Genomic DNA, 24,827 nt, shown 5'->3' with positions numbered 1-24,827 from the left:
AGAATTTGACAGTTAGAGCCAACGGCTGCTCTTTGTGACATTAGGCCCTACCCCTCAAGTCTGTGATGTTATCATAAATGTGATTAGGACAACTTTAGAAAGCAGGAAATAAAGCATTAAAAAAGCCCTTAACAGATGTCTGTCAGATGTGAATGGGAAGCAATCTCCATGAACGTGAGGGTACCTGAAGATCCAGGAGAGTGTGTGGACAGTCCAGGTGAGGGGTTCATGTCCACTGAGCCAAGGTGATGTTGCGTGCTGGCTGTGATGTAGCGAGACAGGAGGTGTCCAAGATTGCTGGAACCTGCATCCTCTAGCTAGAAAAGCAAAGAGGTAGGGAAAATATCAACAGAGAATTAAGTTACTCAAGAGGTCAATAGATTGTTTTAAAGGAATATATTCACCAGGAGCTGTAACACCAGCAAACAGACAAACATTTTGGCCTGTGTTAGTTCTGCCTCCTCGTGCAGCACATAAGACTTTGTAGTTGTGCTTCTTCAAACCTTTCCCAGTTTATATCACATTTTATACATTTGGCTTGGTATCAAAATGTTTGTTAACGTTTATCATTATGCTCAATATATGATACTTACACTTATATATGATTTCATTTGAATTTTAAAATGAATTAGTCTGATAAAAATCTAGTGTGTCCCAAACAACAAAAACATGGTTATAATGTGCGCACCTGAATGGGCGGGATCTCAGGTAGGCAGGGCAGGTTCTCAGGATTGGTGACGGAGGGGATGAGCTCGATGGGACCTATGATGGGGCTGGCAGGGCCACGGTGAGCATGGGCACCTGCCATACTGGCACTGGTGGGACTCGTGGGGTTGGCATTATGGAGGGAAGCCACCGGGAAAGGGCCGGCATGCCCTGGGTTGGAATGCTGCACAGAAAAAGAGAGAGGGAGGAGGGATCAAAGAAAAGAAAACCACAGAAAGGAGGGTAGGAAGGATAATGACCGGAAAGAAAAAAGAAGGGAAGAAAGGAGGGACAACAGGAACAATGACGGAGGTCATTCAGAGTTTTATCAGGAAAGAATTTGTGGTAAAAACAACATGGTTGCATGATCATGCATTTGGGTGACACATGCTGCACAAGACACAAACAACAAAGTAGGAAAAAGGTTCCAAACCCCTGATTGTAGTAAGAAACGAAACCTTTGGTGGCTCATCTCAGATTCTATAGACATCTAGACACAAAGAAAAAGGGGCTGGATATAGTGGAGGTTTCTCTTACCTAATCTTACATGCAGGCAGTACATTTTAAAATTAAAATGTTTTAATACTGTACACGTTATTTGACTTGAGCAAATAATCAGCTTTATATGTATTTTTACATTGGTAAGACAGTGTGAAGCAGGACTGAATAATACCCTTCTTTGAAAATTCATGCAAAACAACTTATTACATTCTTCATTAATTCTAACTCTGCTTTAATTAGCTTATTTGCATCTTGGATATGGGTGTTCAGGTACGCTAGTATTTAAATGAAATAATTTGATCAAATTTTAATTTCCATGTTTAAAAATACAATATTACTGCCAAAATAAAAATCAAAACAAATAGTTTTCAGTGCACTTCCAAGTATAACCCTGCCATAATTATGTTCAAACTGAATGTGAATTGGACTATGCTTTTTAAATTTTCTAATTGGCAGACAATTGGCTATTTAAAAAGGTTTCCCTGTGGAGTTTTAAACCTCTAGTAGTGCTATGCAGCTGTTTTTTCTGAAGGGTCCCTGTTTTGTTTCTCGTACATACACACGAGGAAGCACATGCCATAAACAGTTCTACCAATGGCGTCCCACTGTTCCACTCATGAACAGTTGGAAGTAACACTCCAAAATGTGCTACAATGCGCTGACAAAGACAGGAAAGAAGACTGCAAGATAGTTAACATGGATGTAAACAGCTCTGAACTCAAAACTTGAGAAAGTTAACAAGGATAGCAGCAGTACTACGGTGCTACCAACCTTCTTTTTAAGCATATACTGTACGTCTAAAAAGGTTTCCAAATTATTCAGCCATAAAAAAAAAAAAAGGATTGGCTGACCTATACCGTTTTTTCAATATTGATACAGATTTTTACCAATGAAGTTATTTGAGAGTTTTTTAAATATCCAGATAACAACAGAGCCATACGTGTGTTTTTTCACATAAACAACACTTTGACATCATGATGTTCCCTCTGGTGGAAAAAACAATGAACTGGCCTCAGCAATAAATACCTTATTTATTTATTGTTTATTTTTGTGCAGAAAATGATGCACAAACAATACTGTAAATACTGTATATTTCTTTCTTAGTCAAGCGGTTTGGCTGCTTCAGACCAGCATCGCCTAGTGTATCTATACATTTTGGGTTAAACAATCTTTAATACATTTGCACATCAGTACACCACTTTCAGTTTACAAAAATTACAGCAACAATGTGTTAGACAAAAAAACAATATCACATGTAAAATCAAAACGGTCAAAGTATGCTGTAAAATAACCAAATTGCATCTGTGTATCGAATTCCAGACAGTGAAACATTAAGTGTGTTTACACTGACCTGTCTCTGTAGCTGAGTTTGCATCATGGTGGGATACTGCTGTCCATTATGTCTCGGCTGAGCCGTGGGCATTCGGCCCTGCGGTGGACCCGGGAGACGCATATGATGGGAGGAAGGGTACAAGGGGGGACCTGGCCCACCATTCATACCGCCAGGCCCTCTCGGCATCTGCTGCATACTGATGAGCCTTGGAGGCTGTCAAAAATCATACATATACACAGACTGTGTGAAAATAAGATCAATGGATAAACACAACCATGGCAATTCATGCAAACAGCAAGCAATTCTATGTGTCATACAATTAAAAGGAATAAAACATAATTTGTGCTGAAATCATGAGTAGATTTATCGATCTACAGAAAACAAACTGAAGATTTTAATTATCAATTCATCACTTCAGACATTTATACTTTAAAAATTCCAAATATTAACTGGTTGCAGCATCTCAAATGCTAAGATTTGCTTGCACTAAATCATATATTTTGAGGCTTTTGACTTTTTGTTATAAAACAATCGATTTTCACGATTGTTTTGTGGTTCATATTCAACATCTACTGGCTTGACCTCTGTGAGTTAATTCTGAAAGCAGGTACGAGCACTCAGAGAACTTAAGCAGGGTTCAGTTCACAATGTTCTAAAAGGTGTAATGAGGCACATAACAATATATACATTTTCTACAATCGCTGCATTCACTTCGATGAGATGAAGGTAAATCTTCAGGAAGAAAAACAGTGTTACAACAATTTATGGTGTTCAGCTTTCACAGAATGGAATGTAACATATTCACAACTTAAATTAAAACAAATTATACCACGGTCTGGGTGAATAATCGATTCTGACTGGCTGCAGGGTGTCCATAAAAAAGTGATTGAGGACACTTACTAAAAGGAGTTGTGGTGAAACGGACTGTTTACGGTCTAAATTAATGCGCTATCTATAAATTGCAGGAACGTCTGTCCGTCTGTGTGTTATGCGCATATCTCTTGAACCATTAGTCCGATGGACTTCAAACTTGTCTTGCTACGGGCATGAGTAATAGCAAACGTTGTTTGAATTAGAAATGCAAAAGATATTGTTAAATATATAGGTAAAAGAAGCACACATTGGCTTTTACCTCTCTAGCCGCTGGCCACTCCCCCTCTCACACTGAGGACCAGAGACAGAGCAGTGGAGCTCTGGCAGCTAAAATGTGACACACATCTCAGACCCACAAAAATTTGCAAAGTTGCACTACTTTGGACTGTCTTTGACTTTGAATAAACAAATGACTCTTTTCCTGCAATTTTAATAAATAGCTGTGAGCTGTCAGAACATAACATAATCTCGGACATTATTCCTTCACAGCACTGTGCAATGCGAGAAAATCTCAGAGTTGAACCGAGCAGACACATCAGTTTTCATCAGACTCGCCGTGGGTCGGGTTAATTAAGTCTACTGCTAAATTACAACACAAATAACATTACCGTCGCTAAAATGCCCCGCGAATCAAATCCATACTTCACTGTTAACCGTCAAGCCACTAAACCTGTATGGAAATCAACACGTATTTATTTATTTATGTATTTATGTATTTATTTATATATTTATATATATATATATATATATATATATATATATATATATATATATATATATATATATATATATATATAAAAACTGACACCTCCTCGTGCCTCCCCTTTGAATGAAGCACGAGGCTGGCGAGGCGAATTTCAAGTGAACACAACATCGGTGTTGTTTTTCCCAACAGCAGCTGCACACTGGTAGGTAACGGTAGGCTAACGTTACCTGCTGCCAAGTGTAGTGTTTACTAGCGTGACATGCGGCGATGTTTAGGTTGGCTCTAACGTCCATTTTTTCGAGCATCAGAGAGACGCGCAGGTACCGAAATCCGCGTTGCAATTCGGTCCGGTAGATTATAATGGTCGTTAAAGCACCGGTGCCATATTAGCACCGGGTCTCGCGCCCCCCCCCAAATAAAAACTCTTTGCATCTACACGATTCACGTGGATGACATTTTCCCCATTCAAAATGGCGATTTTTGCCCCGAAGCGACTAGTTTGCAGGTATGTTTACAAAAAATCCCTTACAGTAGCACACTGCCATGAGTCCATGACACTAATGTCTGATTACTCCACATTGTCATTGTGGTATTTTGTGATTACATCCTGAATCTGCCCCGTTCTGTCAGGTAAATACAGTAGTACAATGTCTTCCTCTGATGTGCCTACACTGTAAGTCAGTAGTAGGCTATACAGTGGAGTTGCACATTAAGTGGTTTGGGGTCCTTCTTTAAGTAATTTTGGGGTACAATTTGGTTTTGAAGAATTCTACAAGCAGCAATACCACAGGCCATGCAATCGGCCCGTTCCAAACAGGCACATTTTCAACGGGCACTGCACTAGTTGAAACAAAAAGGAAATGTGAAGCTGTTATTTCCAAAACTGCCTCTGAACACCACATGATGGTGCTAACACACAAGCTGCAAGAAGTACCGTAAAACTTCAAATAATAGCCGAGTCCCAAATAGACGCCTGTCTCTTTTAAACGCCTGGTGTGACAACAGATTTGGGTAAATAAAGGCCGGTCTCAAATAGAGGCCTGGTCTGTTTTCTTTTTTTTTCGTGTCGGGTTGTATTTGATCTTTTAAAACGCGTCAGATCGTTTGTTCTTATGTTTTGATTTGATTTCACGTGACAGACGCAACCGTTCATAAACGACTCATCACTATGGCAACATAACAAACAGGTTAACGAACTTTCTTTTAGTCTTCAGTTTTTCTTAATTCTCTCAATACCACCATGGAGACAAAAAGAAAAAAGTATGATTTGACATTTAAGCTGACAGTTGTCAAATTTGCCGAACAAAACTCGGGAGAAGCAGCGGCAACACGTTTCTCGATTGATCCTAAGAGAGTGCGAGAATGGCGTAAACATAAAGCAGAACTGCAACGTCTGTCCGAGGAAGACGACAAAAGGGCCAGACTGCGAGGTGGAGGGAGGAAGAAGGTCAGTGAAGAGCTGGAGGTGAGCGTGTGTGAGTGGATCCACAGCATGCGGGCAAAGCATGTCAATTAAAGGCCTGTCTCTTATAGACGCCTGTCTCAAATACAAGCCGGTGCATTTCGGCGATTTGGGTAAATAGAAGCCCGGGCTATTATTTGAAGTTTTACGGTAAGTTATACTGCCCCTCTGAACTGACTTTGTTTCACAGCAAATACCGTTATCTCACATTCCGTTCGCTGTTCAGGTTGCTACTTCAGGCTGCTGCCGACAGTAACTAATTAAAACATAAACTAATGTTTTAAAAATATGTTATTTGGCAAGTGACCACAGTATAAGCGGTATAACGGTTCACACCTCGTTGGGCATTAACCATTAAGTGATCCCTATGGGTTCCTATTCCTTGTGTCGGCCATTATGTCCTTTTTTATTTTTGTTGAATAAAATGATGAGTAATAGAATACCTTAAAGAAAGAGAGGTAATCATTTATTCGATTTTGAAATTATAGAAATTCCTAATCTTGTTTAGCCAGACCTCCATCTGGTAAAGCTTCCAGAGGTCTGGAGAGATATAATAATGTGATAAAAATTAACAAACAATTGTTTGGTGGACTAAGTTGAAGTGAGCTTTTAATGTTTTGGGAGTCACTAAGGTGTTCAATTGGAGCACAGATTTATTATATTGTTTTCCACAGTGGTACCTTGACTGGTGAATGTTTTCCATACCTGCTGCTGACCCATTGGTGGACCGGCCTGTCTGACGTGCTGTTGGGACATTTGGGAGGCAATGCGCATCTGTTGCTGGATCTGCTGCTGGTGCTGTTGTTGCTGCTGCTGCTGCTGCTGCTTTTGCTGTGCGTAGGCCGCCTGCTGCATGTGCTGCATCCGGAGCTGGGCCAGGTTGATCTGTCCTGGGTGTTTGCCATGGTGACCTTGGCCTGGAGAAATAGGGGGTCCTCCTACCATCACACCGGGCGGTTGCACAGGTTGGGGTGGCTTCTCGATTACCAAATTGCCTACAATAAGAAGAAGATGGATAACAGTAAGCATAATTGAAAGAAGTACACATGCGCTATACCGGTGTGAAACATTCCTTAATTGTTTTTTTATGCGACAGGGCACAATTGCTTACTGCTCATTTTCAATACTGTTTATGACCCTGTTCAGCAAGTCAAGACTAAATCTGGTAAGCCAGATAAGGAGTATCATTAAAAAAAGCATGCAAAGGCCATAAAAAATCTAATGAAACCCATGTCAATGGCAAATTAAGATTGTTATATCTTAATCTTGATTAAGCTAAATCAATAAGAGACTGAAAGTCAATATATAAGATAATGGGGGGATAATAATCATAATACGGTAATAGGCCTGTCTTACCTAGATTCACCACGTTTTTGGCCCAGAAGGTGGGGTCACAGAAGAAGCGCACAACTCCATTGGCCTGGGGGGCTGGCTCCAGTCTAGCCTTGAAGAGCTGGCGAAGCTGGAACAGGATCTGCACGCACACGCACACACGCACACGCACCTTTCAGTTACTGAGCCTGGCTTTATCTGAGGAACAAACAGCCCATTTGTAAACATGCCCTTTGGGAGCATTACTCTGAACCAAAAATAAAGTAATTAAAATGATCTAATTTGCTGACTGTCTTGTGGTCAGTATTTAAATCCACGTGGCAAAAGCCTCCATGTTTGAGCCAAAAATAAAAAGGTGGTTCTGAAACTTAGAAACCTAGAAAAAGCTGATCCAGAAGTATATTCCAAACAAAAGGTCATGTTCTTAAGCCATGTTTCAACACAAGGTTCTGGGGGCTTTTAAGTCTCCAGAACTATTTTTAAGGAACTAGAAGGTTCCTTGAGCCAATTGTCTGCATTTAGATCTGGAAAGATTATGCAAATGAGTCTGCTGATGTGTAAAAACCAACATGACAGGATGAGGGCTGGTGGTCGCAAGGGTAAACACACTCTGCAGTCTGCAGTTCAGTGTGCCCGCCCGTTTCATATAAAATACACTTGAAAGAAAAACACCACAAAATAGATTTTGTCTCACTGTGCTTTAAATTGTAACCGTTGAGAAACTTCAAAAGAAGTTTTATTTTTCTCATTCAAAGCACCGCTGCACTCTCTGTCTCACTTGCCCGAGAGACACGTCTGCAGCCGGCAGTTCAGTGTGGCTGCTGGCTCACTCGATCTCTCTCGGTTTTAAAATGAGTCGGGAAGCCGACAGCAAAGCCCGACTTCATTTTTAATTTACTTTTAAAAACAAAGAGAAATGTTCTCCCATTGCAATAAATGTGTTATAAATCAATTCTAGAGCAGCCTATTTCCTTCTTTACTGCTGCAGAGGTATGAATGAAATGCAGAGGAGACTTAAAAGAGTGTCTGTCTCCACAATATCATCTGTTGAATGTTTGATGGTTATTTATTTGTGCTTTAGAACGCAACCGCTGTAAAACAATCAGAGAATTATATTTGAATCATTCACGGCTCCATTCATTCACTCTCTCTCTTCGATCACCCAAGCTTGCAGCCAACGTCTCGGCAGCCTGTATTTCAGTGCATCTAGCTTTCTTTTTTTTTTTTTAAGATGCATTTTTTATTTTGTTTATATTTAACATAAACAGAACAGACAAACACACCTGAACAAGAACAACCCCCCTCTCCCAACCCCCCACCATCCGCGGTCTCGAGGAAAAGAAAGAAAAAAAACCCCAATTAAACAAAAACAGAAATCCCACCTTGCCTAGTCACCCTCCTCTACTTCCTGTGATGCTGAGGTCATTAGGACTGATACCTGTGCTGCTGCACCTTTCCATAGGTCTATAGTTGATGGGTTGGCTTTGTTAATCCTTGCTGTAGAGAGCTCAAGAATAACTATGTCTAGGAAGTACGCCAACCACTGTTTTACACAAAGCTATAATTTTCTTGGTTGCGGTTGAGCCAGCTAACCAAACTTTCTTTTGTCTCCAAGTAGGTGTAATTTAGAGTCGTCATTAAGTAACAAAACAATTGGGTCGATAGGAATTCAACATCCTATCACATCAGATATTATTGATGTTGTTTTGTGCATCTATCTTTTTTTTAAATCAGTTGGGACACCGACAGCAAAGCTGCAATTTACTTCTACTTTACTAGGTTATGAAAAAAAGAAAACTGTTCTCCCCTTGTCCTAAAATGTTCATAAATCGATATGAGAGTACTTGTTTTATAAATTAAACAGTCGGCGATTTCAAGCAGCCATGCTCTGTGCGTTTACCAATCAACAACGGTCATCCATGCAAACCCAACCCCAAACATTCCTGTACTTTCAAAAAGTACCCTGATTAGGAACTTTTTGGCGGGTAAAAAGTCCTCAGAAAATGTCCTGACTAAATTCAGACCCTAGTCCCTGTGGTCGAAACGCAACGAGTTCCTCAGAAGGTTCCTAGTTCCAAGGGTAAGTTCCTGCAGTCGATATGCAGCTTTAGACTGCTGCTGATAACATATCTGTCACATATGGAAAAGTACCAATATACTAGCTACATCGGATTGAAGTTCATGCCTGATGACAAGGTCACAAGTTATGTCGGAGGCTGATATAACTCAAACGTCCCGCAAAACTAGAATTTAACACTAAAACTGGTATAATTCTCTTCACGTACAGCAAAACTTGGGGATCCAACCAAAGCCAAATGCAATGCTTTTTTCGTGATTACAAACCAGCCATGTTGAATGTGATGTAACTTCAGTTTTGTACACACACCGTCGGCTTGAGCCTCTAAAAGTGCTGAACATCTGGGGCTCACGAGAAACATACCAGCCTCTTGCTGTAGAGCAGCGCTGTGCTGCTGCCAGTAGTGATGGCCCATTGGCAGAAGTTGAGCACATGGTGGATCTGTTGAGCCAGCAGGGTGGTATCCTTATGCTGAGACACAAGCCTCATACTGCGCTCCTTGGTCACAGTCTAGACAGAAAGTGAGATTATTCTGGTTAAAGCACTGCTTCTGAGGAGCCTGAACACCCTAGATAAATAAATACTTCAAGCTATTACAAAAATGTTAGCATATATATGCATAGAGATGGATTAGATAATTAGATTTGATTAAAATGTAATAATCCTCGTGGGGAGCTTGGGTTATTACAGCAGTCGATAATAGAATGCATCAAAACTAATAAAAAAAAATAAGAGCATAGCAAATGGGAAAGTAGTCAAGTATATAACAAACCAGATTTAATGACAGAACTGAGTACAGATATGAAGGGGAAGTATGCATGAGAAAGAGGAAACTATGTGTAATTCATAGTGTGTGACAACATATTTAGTAACAGAATACATCAAAATATCAAGACATATTCAATATCTATAATATATGAGAAGGTGTTAGCACACATTGTAAAAAATGTGTTGTTGGATATCTCATCATATTTGTATGGGCAGATACAGACAGGCTAGAGTACCAACCCAAACTACACACAAGCTTTTTGCAAACCATATTTTCAATATGTGGTGGGCTTTCATGGAAATAAGTGTTTCTCTAGGCTAGGGTTGCTCAATATTGACAAAATGTGATATTGCGATATCGATTATGAATATTGCGATATCAATTTCAACATTTTTAAACATGTAAAATTACAAAAGTTATGGGAAAACGCATCAAAATAGATTCATAACAAATTAAACAAGTTTTCTTACAAAACAAGGTTTATTTAAACTGACTGTCATATTGGACTGGTACAACATGAATAAATAAATAAGGACCATGTCTACAGAACAGGACATGTTTTACTGGTTGTACAGTATCAAATGTATAAAGAACAGGACACAACTTTTCTTTCGCTTCCGATTCGTTCTGTTTTCTCCATCTATTTCCACACACACACACACACACACACACACACACACACACACACACACACACACACACACACACACACACACACACACACACACACACACACACACACACACACACACACACACACGCACACACGCACACACACACACACACACGCACGCACGCACGCACACACAGTGGACCCGAGCGCTGACGTGCACCAACATGTGGAAGTGGCACGGTAACTAGCCAATGAAACATGATCATTATAGAGTTTCAAGTTTCAAGCGCTCCACAAAATAAACAAAATATTGTATACTTATTGCAACACTTTCAATATAATATTGCGAAACGTGTTGTCGCGTTAACAATATACATGCACCCCTACTCAAGAAAAAATGCATACAAAAGCTATTGTTTCAAATCCATTATAATTCACTACTAATCTTTTCTAACAGATTTAGCAGTAGCTTATGGAGTTTTTAGCCAAACTGACTTAATTAATATTCTCTTACCTCCAATTGCTGCAGCAAGGATTTTCCCTTCTTGTTGATCTCATTAATAAGCGTAAATACTGCGATTTTGATCTCGTGCTCCACCTTCCTATGTGTCTCATTCAGCTCTTTTAACCTGGATGAAAAAACACTTCATTTAGAGACCCTAGTCACCGATAAAAATGCTCACTGCATTTTTCAGCCGATTGCCATGGGTACTGACATGCAGTAACTATGTCAATAGGCAGCACTGGAGAGGATGCTGGGTGATGTAAAACTCGCACCTGCTTTGCACCTGAGAGACAGAGTAATGGACGTAGTTCTTCTTTTCCTGTAGTTTGGCCACGCTGGTCTCAATTAAGCCTTTCTGGTTCTGGAAAGCCTCCTCCAGGAACTGGTACCTGAGAGTAGAGGGGAAAACAATGTTTCAATAAACTGATTGACTGTGATTTTACTAATTGTGTTAAAAATAAGAAATACAGTCAAAATATAAATTAGGTTTCAAGGGAAACCAGAATTACTGCCTTGCAATTGTATGCCTCGGTCAATCAGTCAAGTTGCAGTTTACATCCAAGTCTGTTAGTCCAGTCTCCTAATAAATGAAGTGAAGACTTTGAAGCAATTTAATAAAAACGTATTAACTGTATTTTTGGCAACACATGGATGCTTTCAATCTTCAACCGGGCAGCACAGATGATCTATACAATCACCACAGAGGTGACTAATGGGACTGCTTTGTGTTTATGACCACCACATCTTGAAACATGATGGCCGGATTGGCATAATATTTGGTGTGCATTTGGTCTCTCTGCAACCGATTTTCATAATGTACTGAAATTAAGTAAAACTAATGGCTGCCTGCAGTGTAGGCAATCAACTACAAGTTTTGCCAGCAGTCCAAAAATACTGGTACCATACCAGTTAAAAGGAGCTTATAGACAGGAGAACGACAGTTCATAAGTAATAAAATAGATGTGTGGACCTGTGCTCCTTGTGCTCCAGCAGCTGACAGTCCCTACAGGTCAAAGTGTCACAGGTCTCACAGAAAAGCTTCAGTGGCTCCTGCTTGTGGATGGGACAAAAAACAGGCCTCTGTCCGGGCGTACCAACAGACTCTATAGACACACAGGAGAAAGGACACCACTGATGCATAATTGGAGAGACAGAAATCAATTCAGAGGCAACTTAATCATAAAAAACTAGTGAAAGACAGAACAAAAGAAAGACAAAAATAAAAAAAGCAAAAAAGACAGTTTAGGTTTATAAACAGATACAAAAGGTCTCAGAAAACTCTGGCTAGAGCTTCAGGGTGTATGGTCCCCCAGCTAGAGGTACCATCTAAGCAGCCAGACTCTGCAGCACTGTTACTATGGCAACAGCCTATCAGCACCACCACATTCACTGTACTGCAACTGGGGTCAGTATTATTTAGGCTTTTGCAGTTTTTAGCTTTGATAAACATTGGTCAGTCTTTCACGGTGAGGGTCAGCCATCTTACCAGAGGCAGCGTCAGCATCCTCCTTTGTGTGGATCTTGTGGTCCTTGGTAATTTTGACCCTTTGGTGGGCCTCCACGCAGGTCTTACACAGCCATTCTCCGCACTCCACACAAAAGCCTATGGTTCCTGCGTTGTCCTCGCAGCTTGTGCACACCTTGAGAAGATCACACGAATAAGCAAAATAACCAGGCTCATAGTCTTTCCAGAATCCCTACTGTGCTGAATGATACATCTCCTACAAATGTGTGCTCAGATCATCAAATGATGTTGCCTTGATATGAACAGAGTACTTTAATAAGACATGCTTTGAGAAAATGTAGAACCTTTTGAGGCTAAAGAAAAATGTCTGATGTCAAAGTGCTAACTTACTAACACTAGAAGTTCAGTGATAGTTGTACCTATTGTGTAGAGAACCCATTCTGGTATAATAAGACACTACAAGTGAATAGGGTAAAGAAAACTAATTTAACTAATAGATATCACCATGCAACTTCCTCAGTTGATTACTTACATTTAGACAATTATATTTTATACGTTTTTCTGAAATTGCACGTTTAAATATGCAAATGAGGCATTATCTAACAGCCATAAAATAATTAAATACAATGTTCTATAAATCAGGCTATGAATTAAAGGGATACTTCACCGATTTAGCATTAAGCTTTGTATCAGCTGAAACACGGTAGTATTTTTGAATGACTTCCCTCCCTCATGTCCCCCTGAGATGAGAGATCTCTGTATTGTGGGTCTGGAAAATATCTTGCGATGATGTAAAACGACTATTTTTGCGTCATCGGAAGATTTTTGGCCCAGAGGCAAAGGACTACAGCCAGTACTAGGAGCTACTTCAACTTTTCAACCCACCCATAGGGGGTTGGACGGTCGTCTTTCTCTGAAGACTTCGCTAACTGGCTTCTCAGCAGAAAACGTTTATATAGATAGATAGATTTATTCATCCCGAAAGGAAATTTTCTAACAACAATTATGTGCATTCAAACTACCGCACACGTGTACCACCGGGATACATTGGTATAGATTGGAGAATATGCAGGGCACTTTATTATAGACGGAATACTCGACACACTACGCAAGCTTTGCCCGCCTGCTATGGAGACCAGCGGTGTTGCTCGATGCTTCTGGCCGGTAAAGGGACATCAGCAGGGAACGTTGGACGAGTGTGCCGGTGGAAAGCTAACGCTAGCCACCTGTTCCATCAATCCTGCTTGCAAGTGTCCGCTCATTAGACAACAAACTGGATGGACTACATCCAACTTCAACGAAACTCCCAACGCGAGTTCAGAGACTGCTGCGTTTTTGTTGTTGTGGAAACATTGCTGAACAACAGTGTACCAGACTATCCAGCTACCAGGCCGGCTGCTCTGTTGCCGGGTAAGACTAGTCAAGGTGGGCTGTGTTAACACCGACTGCCTGGTGCAGAAATGGGGTGCTTGTATCCAACTAACTGCTAACTGCTGGTGGAGTTTGTGACTGTTAAATGCCGACCATTCTACATTCCACGCAAATTTACGGCTGTGTTTATACTCTGTGTTTACAGCCCACCAAGCGCTAATGCTAGCGCTAAAGCAGCGAAGCAAGTGCATTCTGGGATTTGGTGTCTTTAATCCACGAGGCAAAAACACATTTTCTGGCTTTTCTCGGCCTAGAAGCCACCAATTTCTAAAAATGTTCACATTTCTACTACATAAGTGACCCAATTTGAAGATTTATTCATCTTTCCAACGGTGAAATATCCCTTTAAATATGAACAAACTCCTCTGTAAAACCTTTTAGAATATAGATATGAATTAAACTGGAAAGTTTGGTGTATATAAGTGCTACTCAAGTGGAGATTTCTAGTTTATATTGGACAATTTCTATATCTTTTTATTGGAATCCACAATTTACAGACACAATATCTAATCAAATCCTTTTGGTTGTTTTCTTTCCACTGGTCTGAAAGAAGAGCTGTTATGGAATCAAATTGGCCCAAAATCACAAAATTGACCAGGGGATGAAAGATGATGTTTTTTCCTGCCGTGTCTGGCCTTAAAGCCTAAACTACTGGTTTACATTGAGTGTTGACACACTACACACATTTTTATTGCAATACTTAAACCAAATAGCACTCCATGGCGTGCAGGCAACCCACTGAGATCTAATATTGTTAAAGCTGTGTCTTCACGGTCAACACTGCACTTTGTGAACGATTATTACTTTTTAACTAAGTGGTCAGTAGTTACAATCTTTTGAAAAGTGTGGTCTGATTGTGACACTAAATAAATGGACATAGGTTCTCTAAAATCAGTTGGTTCATTTAAATTTAGAGCATTAATGAACACTGTACATTTTGTGTCAGAGCAATGGATCAAAAGCTGCATAGTGTGGTTTTATTGGTGGCACTAAAAGCCAGTGCAATCAAACAAAAAAACAAGCTTCTCATATCTTACTTTAGTAAAATCCCAGACAAACCTGTGGAACAGGGTGAACATCTCTTCAAAATAAACAGTAATAATAAAATATAAGAATCCCAAGGTTATGCCAAGATCCATACACAGCGGAGGAAAGCCTAAAATGCAAAGCATTGATGCAAATACGCTAATTCTGTACTAAACATACACACAAAGCCAACCGTTTTGACATACCTGTGCAGCCTTTTCATCAGACGTGCTGGTGGCCTCTGTGGTGTCTTTGACAAAGTAGTTGTCAATAATGTCACTCTGTTTGTAGTCCTGGTGGCACACTGAACACCGCATAACATTTACTGAAGATAGAAAAAGAGACAGAAAATGAGGGGGGACCTAGGCAAATGAGATCAAAGTTAAAATACTGGGCTACACATTCAATGCTTAGTGAGTGATATTTCATTGACGACTGATCTTTGAAGAAAAAATGGAAACAAAGCCGAAGACGCAGTGACCATAAAGGACAAGCCCATTTAAAAGTTATTACCTGACTTCTTATGAAGCCCCCTTAACTCTTGGCTAAGAATAGTCCTGCTCCAAAAAAAAAGGATAAATAAGAGGCCTTCAGCATACTTTCTGCTTATTTCCTTTAGGTAAATTCCTGTTGTTATTAAAAAATTCTTGCCACTGTGGGACACCCACTGCCTATTTATGGGGGCTAATTGATTTAGCGCTCGTCTCCAGAAGATTCAATCTCACCATCCTTGGCATTTTTATTAGAATATTAAATCACATGGGCAAACGAGAACGGTTTCTCTTAATCACTTTAGTTGGCTTTGTAAATGTAATTAGTTGAATAACCGCTATAATCACACACCAACAAATAATTAGCTCAGCGCATTCATTTTGCCATTTATTTTCTGAAGTCTAATATAATGCAAAATATTAAACTTCACATAAATGTTTTAAAATGTGTCAGCATATTTTGTCACCCCTCCTCCACCTCATAAATCCATAAATCCTCCCCTCACCCACCAGCTGAGTTAAAAACCGGTTGAAGCCGGTTTGATCTGGTCTACACTGGCTTGAGCAGCACACAGCCGGTTTGTGTAAGCTCCAGCTGCATGGGTCTCTGAGTGATTGGTTGTAAAAGCAGCTGGATGGGGATTGTGTTGAGGACCCCCCCCCCCCAAACCTTATTTTACAACAGGATTAGTGTTGTTTCCCCATACATTCATCAAAAGAAAAGCCCTCAATGCACCCAAACAACAGGTTAGGTTAACTAAATCAGGCTATTGCTTTCCCAAATATTAACCCAGTCTTAATGTATGTGCTGGATACACCAGTACAAGTGAAAGACTGGAGCGAGCTGCCACCAATTTACACTGGGATCAAGATAATACCAAATCTCCCTGGAATACAGGAAAGGGAAAAAAATCTCAGGTGACATTACTTATATTGTATGTTGTAAGGGACAGATATCATCACATTTCAATTGTGCTTGGTATAAGTGTTTACTTTACTTAATCACAACAATATGAAAACCAAAAGTAGATTTGATGAACACCGCCACACTTGTGTACTGCTATGAGGAGAAAAAAAAGAAATAAAAAAAAAAGACTATTTTAGTATTGTACAGGGTAACGCACATTTAACTTGGGGCATCAGATAAGGCGTTCTTCAGACACACCTGGCAGGTACTTATATAGATATTCCAAGGCCTACATTAGTAGGAAGCTAAACATGTCAAATTACAAGCTGCCACCATCTATTACAGCAGACATCACAAAAGAGAAGTGGAAAATAAGGATGAATGAATTAGTCAGCCCAAGTAGGAAGCAGTGGTTTATGAACTCAGCCTTATCACCTGGCATTTTTACTAATTTTATGTATATTAATTAACAAATAAATATGCACTTTAACTGATTATGATGTAAAATATGATCTTATAACTTTTCATTATACCAGCTTTTCTCTGACCAGGCGAAACACCGGGTTAGTAGCCTGGCTGGGTTTTGACTGGGGGCAGGATGACATAATTTGTAATCCTTTATGTGAAGTCATGTTAATCAGTGCTGTAAATCTAGTTACTAACAAACTTGTTTGTAGGATTTAACTGCTACAGTGGAAGTGGCCAATTAATAATTGATGTTACATGTTTCGGAAACTCAGGGATATAGTGTGGAGAGACTGGGCCAGATGCTGTGTAGTTCACCATTATGTTTATTGAGAGACCCCACCTTCCAAAACTCCAGACAGAGTATGACTGCTGTCTTGCAACAACTGACCACCAAAGACAAACTTAAAAAGTAAAAACATTTTCCAATGTCAATTTCAAATTGTAGTGCACAATGGCAATTTAAAAAAAAAAAACTAAAACATATTCCAGTTTTACCCCAGAAGCAATCCTTTGTGGTGACAGGTAGTTCTATAAATACAATTCAGACTATGTGATACTGAATTTCTCCTGTAACCAATACTAATGTAATTTTCTGAAAACAGCATTTAGACCACGTGATATTGAAACTCTCCACTGAGACTAATACAATTTTAGATGGCTGGCAGGTACCGTGGGGAGGTAAAACTTTGCACAAAAAGCTAAAGACTGGAGAATAAAAGAGTAATTTGAGAGGTCACCATGAGACACTTGTGAGAGTCCCCTCGTTGAACTTGAAATATGACAGTTATTTTGTGTAGACTGCCAGTGCTCCCATCTGTTTAACATGGGTGTTGTAGTTACATTATCTATACCTAGCTCACCCTGCGGTCTCCCCGACACTGGCAGACTACTTTGCTGTGAGGAGAGCTGTGGGCTGCTCCTCCGAAGATGAATAAGCTAACGTTAGGGCTGGCTAGTTAGCTAGCTAGCTTACAGCTTTAAAGGCTGCATTACAGTAAAGTGATGTAACTTTCTGAACTTACCAGACTGTTCTAGCTGTTCTATTGTTTTCCTTTATCCACTTAGTCATTATATCCATGGTACTAATGATTATTTATTACAAATCTCTGTGTAAATATTTTGTGAAAGCACCAATAGTCAACCCTACAATATCAACATTGATGTATTTGGTCAAAAATTCGGCCTTTATTTTGATAGGACAGCTGAAGACATGAAAGGCAAGCAGTTAAAGAGTGTGCTAAGTCAGAAATCATTCTGTTTTTGATACTGTACTTAAATTGTCAATTGACAAACTCCATTTCTCTAGAGACTAAAGCTGTAGCTGCAGCATGTTGACTTACATGTTTTAATTATGTAAAGACATGTTCAAGGAGTTCCAATAGAGCCGGATCAGGGCCATATTTAGTTCAATGTGTTGTATGTCACTATTTTTGGTAGCCTATTGTACTTAAATGGCAAGTATGTACTTTATGTTCTTTTTTCATTGAAGCCTCAATGTTTACAGGATTGTGGTGATGTGCAATGTGCTATAGGTGCTAAAAAAAAAAAAAGTTTGTTACTGCCAATTTGTTTTGTTTTGTCAAGGTTCATGAGTGCAATTAACATCACACTTCGTGAGAAAAAAATCGTGGCGGAGAATCGTGATATCAATTATAAGCTAAAAAATAAATAATCATGATTCATATTTTTCCCCGAATCGTGCAGGCCTACCTTGGACTCAATTTAGACAGCAATGTCAGTTTTGATCAACAGGTCACCAATAACCATAAATAACCTCAGCGAAGATTACATGTCATCCGTAAACTCAGATTACTTTGTTTCCCCACACCTCCTGTTGCTTTACAAAAGCATTATCCAACTCATTATGCTGTACTGTTCCCTTTGTTTCTACAACATGCTCACCATTTCTAACAAAATCAAACTCATCAAGATCACACATGTCACCTCCAAAATAATTCACTCCCTTACACCCAACATCACAGACCTTAATGAAGCCATGCCCTCACCATTGTCCATGACATCAACCATCCTGGATGGATGGACAAGAGGCATTCCTTGAGTGTTGATATACAGTATAACATAACTGGGACTTTTAACTATACATGTATCACTCAGCATTACAAGTGTTCTGATAACTACATTAATTACATTAAGGGTTGTTAGTCTATCTTAAATTGTAACAGACTTTGCACTGCAAAAATCAACATTTCCATTTCCACATTTAGGTTAAATTAAAGATGGTTTTGAGAAGAGGATAAGGGAAGGACAGAAGCCAGGACACTTCAATGCAGGTCTGCTCAGTGTTTCCCACACATAGACTAATGTGTGGCGGTGCGCCGCACTATTAACACCGGCCGCCGCACATTGCGTTTCGTTATTATAAAAAAAAAAAATGTAAACGCCATTTAAAACACGTTCATCTGCATTTCCTTTAACTGCTCTCCTCCGTCTCTCTGTCACTTGTGTCTCGCTCACATTCATTCACTCACAGACACACACACACACAGTGTTTTTAGCCCCCAACGTTGCCTTCCAGGCAGCACGGCAATGGTTATGTTTAGGGTTAAGGCATGGGTTAAGTTGAGGGTTAGCTGCCTGGAAGACAGCGTTGGAGGCTTAAAACACCATCGAGCTGAGGCGTCTGACTCCATCAAGGAGAAAAGACGGCTGGCGAAATTCACAAGTTCCCGAAAGGTTTGTATCTATCTCGTGAACACCTTTACACAATCACACACTAAAAAGTGCTATCAAAATATTTTATATTCTGAATACAATGTTGTCAGTGTGTTAACGTTGGAGTCCCAACCCAACTCTTAGCAAAGAAGCGATTGTGCCTGCTTTAGAAAGTTCACTAGTCGCAAGTTTGACATGTTATGTCATTTTTTTACTCTTACACTGAATGTTTGCTGCTTAAATCCAGATGAGTATTGAAAAAGTATTTTCCGCAATGGAAAAAGGCACGTGTTGAAGATAAGGACCAGCCTGAACAGAGCTGAACCAGACCAGTGTAATTAGTTATGTTATTCATTTGTTTACAATATTTTCAGGCTTCAACCAGTGAAAGACAGGGTCAGGGAGACAAAGAGATAGATTCGTTAGGCATTGAAGTAGGAGAGGAGGACCACATCCCCCCCCCCCCACACACACACACACACACACAAATTGCTTTAACTTTACTTTTAATGTAATCAAACAAAGAGAAAAGTTCTCCCCTTGTCCTACAATGTGTACAAATCGAAACTAGAGAAGCTGACTTCCTTGTTTACTGCTGCACCTGTGAAGAATGATATGCAGATGAGAATTAAATTAAGAGTGTCTGTCTCCACAAAATCATCTGTTGAGCGTTTGATGGTTATTTATTTGTGCTTTAAAACAGAACCACTGTACAACGATCAGAAAATACCGTTTTATTTCTTTCGTTCACAGCACCATTCTGCTGTCTCTCTCTTTGCTAACCTAAGCTCGCAACGTCTCTGCTGCCTGCAGTTTAAACTAGAAGAGCCTACTGCACAATGAGGAATTCAGCAGCAGAAAAAGCACTAGTTCTGGTGGTGTACAGCCGGACAGGAGTACGCAACAACATTAGCTGTCCCCTGAATAGGCTACGACATGTAAACCTCCCACCCATTTCCAGCATGGCATCGCTCCCAGGTTGTGATCCAGGCCGTATCTGAATTGTCCTGACCAGGGATTAACCCGTGTTGACTTGGCTTGGTTTGAATTGACAAAAGAAGGGTCTAACACGGCTCTGATAACCCTGGCTCGACCCTGGTCATTGGTGTGAAAGAGGTACAGATCACATGACACAAAGTAGGCTAGCCTGCGGCGACATGTAGATCTAGTTTACACAAAGTAGTAAGCTAGTGTACAGGAAAATGTTTATGTGTTGCTTGGCAACAGTCTAATCCCAGTCTAGTTGCGGGACCATTTGTGTTGTAGGAGTCAAATAAATGATTAATAAACAAACAAATCATAATCTGTTGTCCCTTATTTCTAGGGCTGGGTACCGAATTCAATACTTTCTAGGCACTGACCGAATTGCCTCCTTAGTATCGAGTATCGAAAAATGCCACATCATTCAATACTAGTGATAGACCGATTTTATCGGCCGGCCGATATTTGCATTTTTTTTTTTTTTTTTTTTTTTTAAACACAACTGCTGTGTTGGCCGCTAGTTTTTTCCCGGCATTATTTACAGACAGGCGTCCACAGGCAGCTCTGTGTTGCTGGAGACGCTGCAGTTCACGTGCAGACCATGTACTGCCCCTCCCCCACTAGCAGAGTGGCAGTCTTAAATTACAAATCAAGCACTTCATTTCAATGGTTATTTTTCAGGTTTATTGTTTTCTTAAAATGATTTAAATGTGTTGACAAAGGACATTTTGTGATGACCTGATTAGATCGGTCTTATAATATGTCAGCAAGCAATGCATCATCAAGGCTGTGTTGTAGATGTTGATGAAAGCCTTTACCCTTGCACAGTTAACCATATGCAGTGCACCCATCCATATGATGCACACTGCACAAATTTGGATGATATGAATGTAAGATGATTGCAGAAGTGACACTGATCTGTGTTTTTGTTTATTCTTTTTAAAGAAATGGCAGAACAGATTCCACAAACAAATCCAGTGTGGCAGGGTTTACATTCTTATGATGTAAATTGAGGGAGCAAAAGCAGTATCGGCTCAAGAAAATCGGCAGCCCAGTTTTTTTTTTTCAGTTTTTGTGATATACCTCCCATGTAAAGCGACTTCGAGTCCATGAAAAGCGCTATATTAATTCAATTTATTATTATTATTATTATTATTATTATTATAATATCGGTCATCGGCTAAGGCTGATGAAAACATTTTTAAAAATCGGCACTAAAAAATCCATATTGTCAATCCCTATTCAATACCAAAGAAGCAAATCTTATCAGTGTCAGTGGGCCAATAAGCATGCAGCATGCTTCTACCAAGATCTAATGATGCTTGTGATGGGCTGTCTAACGTTATATGCCATAGACACATCCAGGAAAAACTGTTACACATAAAGAGACAGGGCTCACGTAGGAGGAGCTGAAAAATAAATAAAAAGATTTGTGCTGTAATGTTGTAATTTTTTTGTTAAAATTCTTTATTATATAAAAATTCTTTAAATATATATCTATCCATTTATTATGTTTTATTTTACAAGGATAGAAAAGCACTTCTTGTAGCTCAGTTGGTAGAGCAGGCGCACATATATAGAGGTTTACTCCTCGACACAGCGGCCGCGGGTTCGACTCTGACCTGCGGCCCTTTGCTGCATGTCATTCCCCCTCTCTCTCCCCTTTCATGTCTTCATCTGTCCTGTTATGTGAAAATAAAGGCCTAAAAATGCCCCAAAAATAATCTTTAATAAAAAAGAAAGAAAAGCACTTCTTCAGTCAAGCCTGATGTTGCCTTACACATTAAAAAAATAAAAATGATACCAGTCACTTCCACACAGTGAGACATACAGCTAATTAACTAAAGACTGGTATCTGGTTGATACTCTGTATCGTCTGATACCCAAAGCCCGGCTAGCGGAACTGAAAAAGTTGGATAAGTGGATCCCTAGTTTACATGTTAACATTAAGTATTTAATATTTTTCTCTCCAGTACGTCTCTTATAGGGATGCACCAACCGACTTTTTCAGTCCCGATACCGATGCCTGGGCTTTATGTATCTGTCGATACCCGATACCGATCTGATACTGTTGTTGAATTAATAATACACTGTATACCTTCCACCTTATACCTTCCTTTCACCATGTGGAAGAGACTAAAAGACACCAGACTTTCCTAACTAAACATTACTTTCCTAACTAAGCCAAAATAACATAGATGTAATGTATTGAATTCTTATTTATTTGTTATTTAAAAAACAATTGTGCATTCAAATGGAAAATAGAATGTAATCAAACTTCTTAAAATAAATTTAAATAAATAAAATGTAGCAGTAGAAACAAAATAGTGAATGCAGCATGCCACACATGTGCTGCTGATGAATGACGTAGAAAAAAAACTGGATCGGCCTGTGGATCTGTTAATTTTTCCGATCCTCGATCCAGCTATTTTGTTATCGGGCGATATCCAATCTTAATATCAGATCGGTGCACCCCTACTCTCTTCACAAGAGATTGTCTCACTGTTACTAGTTGATACTGAATATGTGAATCATCAGTTTGACTATACAGTGATCAGCATCCATTCATGTTCATATCATCTAGTTGTTATTACTGACGAGTAGACGAGTATCAAAAGTAATTATAAAAATCTAAATTTCTGAAGAGAGGGGAAATGTATAGCTTATCCCCAAGAGAGACTAATTGAACAGAAGTCAATGGCAATCTGTCAAATTATAGTATTGCCTTTCTTTAGACATTGACAGCTGTGATAGAAAATAACGTACTTTTTTTGCAAATAGTTTAATGTTACACTGCCGCCTGTTCATATAGGCCTATATATTATGGTGGAAGAAGTGATAACGGGTGGACCAATGATAGGTTCCCGCCCGGGGGAGATGGGAGTGTAGCTATATAACCATAGACAGCCACGCCACTGCTTCTTCTGTGCAATGCAATAGTCTGACATACAACTCTGACCGTTAAGCATCAGTGGTAATGTCTCAGGTTTAATGCCCCAGATCAACCACCTAGGTGTCCGTTAACGTTAGTCCATCTCAATTCCCACCGAAAATATATTAAGGTTTACAACTTCAACTGTGGAAGCCCGAACTTTTGACAGACAACAATCTCGAAATTTCCATTTCTGATCTTAAATGTCGGTTTAGTCGCTATCTATCGCTATCTATGGCCCAAGGATGAAAGTATTGCAATACATATTTGCAGTTTTACGAACTGGGTGTCTGTGGATTCCCGGAAAAAAATGTTGTAGTACAATGGTTTCTCCACTTACACACAAAACTAAAGATATGCACACAATTCTGAAAACGTTACATGTTGCTCATGTATCAACATCCATAAATTATAATGATATTCATTCTATTTATATGCTCCAGACTGCTAACCTCAAACACACATTTGAAATTTAAGGATTGCCACATTAACCAACATCAACATCAAGCTAACGTTACTTGTGGAAAAAACTCACCTATGTGTGTGTCAGTTTGTCCGTGTGGTCCAGGCACCTGTACGCTTATCTGCCTATCTGGTTGCGGGATACATTTTAGACAGAAAGAGTGCAGACAAGGCAGAAGTTTCGGTTCACAGTCTCGGGTCTGAAGACTTTGTTTACACACTGCGCACGTATCCAAAAAATTAATGGGAGCGGGTACCGGCGTGGCTGCCGGAGCCGTAGGAGGGGGGGACATTTCAGTGGTGAGTCCGCCAACTGGCACATCCCCGGCGGCCAGGGTTTCAGCGGCTGTTGGCTCTGCATTGTTGCTGCTGGTCCCAGCCGGGCTGACGGCATTGCTAGCGCTACCATTGGCTTCCCCTCCCGCAACAGCAGCCCCGACGCTGACGACGTCTCCCCCGTCGCTGGTGGGTGTAGGTGCCTCGTTAACGTTATCGTGGGACTCTGTTTCTTCACCGCCGTTTGTATTCGCTTCTATGACTATCACTGCATTTTCCACTTTCGTCTCTGGCTGCTCGTTATCTTGCGTTGAAGGCACTGAGTCCGAATTAGCAGACGGTTCCATATCCTCCTCGCCTTTGTTATCCGCCATCTTCCTTCCTCTTTGAACCGCTGCACGTCCTGCGTACGTTTTCGAGCCAGTAGTACGTAGGATTACGTCATGACGTTGACCAAGACCCGAGTTTTTTGTTTGTTTACTTCAAAATGCGCCCCCAGTGAGAGGAGAGAACACAGCCTATCTATCTATCTATCTATCTATCTATCTATCTATCTATCTATCTATCTATCTATCTATCTATATATATATATATATATATATATATATACAAGACAGACATGAGTTAAGATAAATAGAGAAGTAACAATAAAATAAGAATAAATACAATAGGAAGTGTACACAACTAGAGGATAGAAGTTAAAAAAACAAAACATACAAGAGTTAAAGTGACACGTATGATAAATAAATAGCAGCGAGTCTATTATATATGTAAACTTTGTGTGTGTGTGTGTGTGTGTGTGTGTGTGTGTGTGTGTGTGTGTGTGTGTGTGTGTGTGT

At 39.9% G+C, this 24,827-nt stretch overlaps 1 protein-coding gene across 4 annotated transcripts in view; it reads right to left on the bottom strand.

Annotated features, from left to right (window-relative positions):
* trim33 (tripartite motif containing 33) overlaps positions 1–24,398 on the bottom strand; it is a 37,554-nt gene extending 13,156 nt beyond the window's left edge. For 2 of the 4 annotated variants that reach the window (XM_039799650.1, XM_039799651.1), the window contains exons 1-13: positions 23,786–24,398; positions 15,005–15,123; positions 12,363–12,516; positions 11,847–11,979; positions 11,149–11,265; positions 10,886–11,000; positions 9,353–9,499; positions 6,937–7,054; positions 6,286–6,575; positions 2,558–2,752; positions 1,139–1,195; positions 689–889; positions 185–317 (exon numbers count right to left, since the gene is read on the bottom strand). In XM_039799650.1, the coding sequence (XP_039655584.1) occupies positions 185–317; positions 689–889; positions 1,139–1,195; positions 2,558–2,752; positions 6,286–6,575; positions 6,937–7,054; positions 9,353–9,499; positions 10,886–11,000; positions 11,149–11,265; positions 11,847–11,979; positions 12,363–12,516; positions 15,005–15,123; positions 23,786–24,362 (2,356 nt within the window). In that variant the 5' untranslated portion in view covers positions 24,363–24,398. The remainder of the gene's footprint in view (positions 1–184; positions 318–688; positions 890–1,138; positions 1,196–2,557; positions 2,753–6,285; positions 6,576–6,936; positions 7,055–9,352; positions 9,500–10,885; positions 11,001–11,148; positions 11,266–11,846; positions 11,980–12,362; positions 12,517–15,004; positions 15,124–23,785) is intronic. The other 2 variants (XM_039799652.1, XM_039799653.1) reach the window with 1 other exon arrangement.
* Between the last annotated feature and the right edge of the window lie 429 nt (positions 24,399–24,827).

This window comes from Perca fluviatilis, chromosome 5, assembly GCF_010015445.1.
Source record: "Perca fluviatilis chromosome 5, GENO_Pfluv_1.0, whole genome shotgun sequence".
NCBI lineage: Eukaryota > Metazoa > Chordata > Actinopteri > Perciformes > Percidae > Perca > Perca fluviatilis.
The sequence above is the reverse complement of the archived record's forward strand: the minus strand, read 5'-3'. Positions and strand labels throughout refer to the sequence as shown.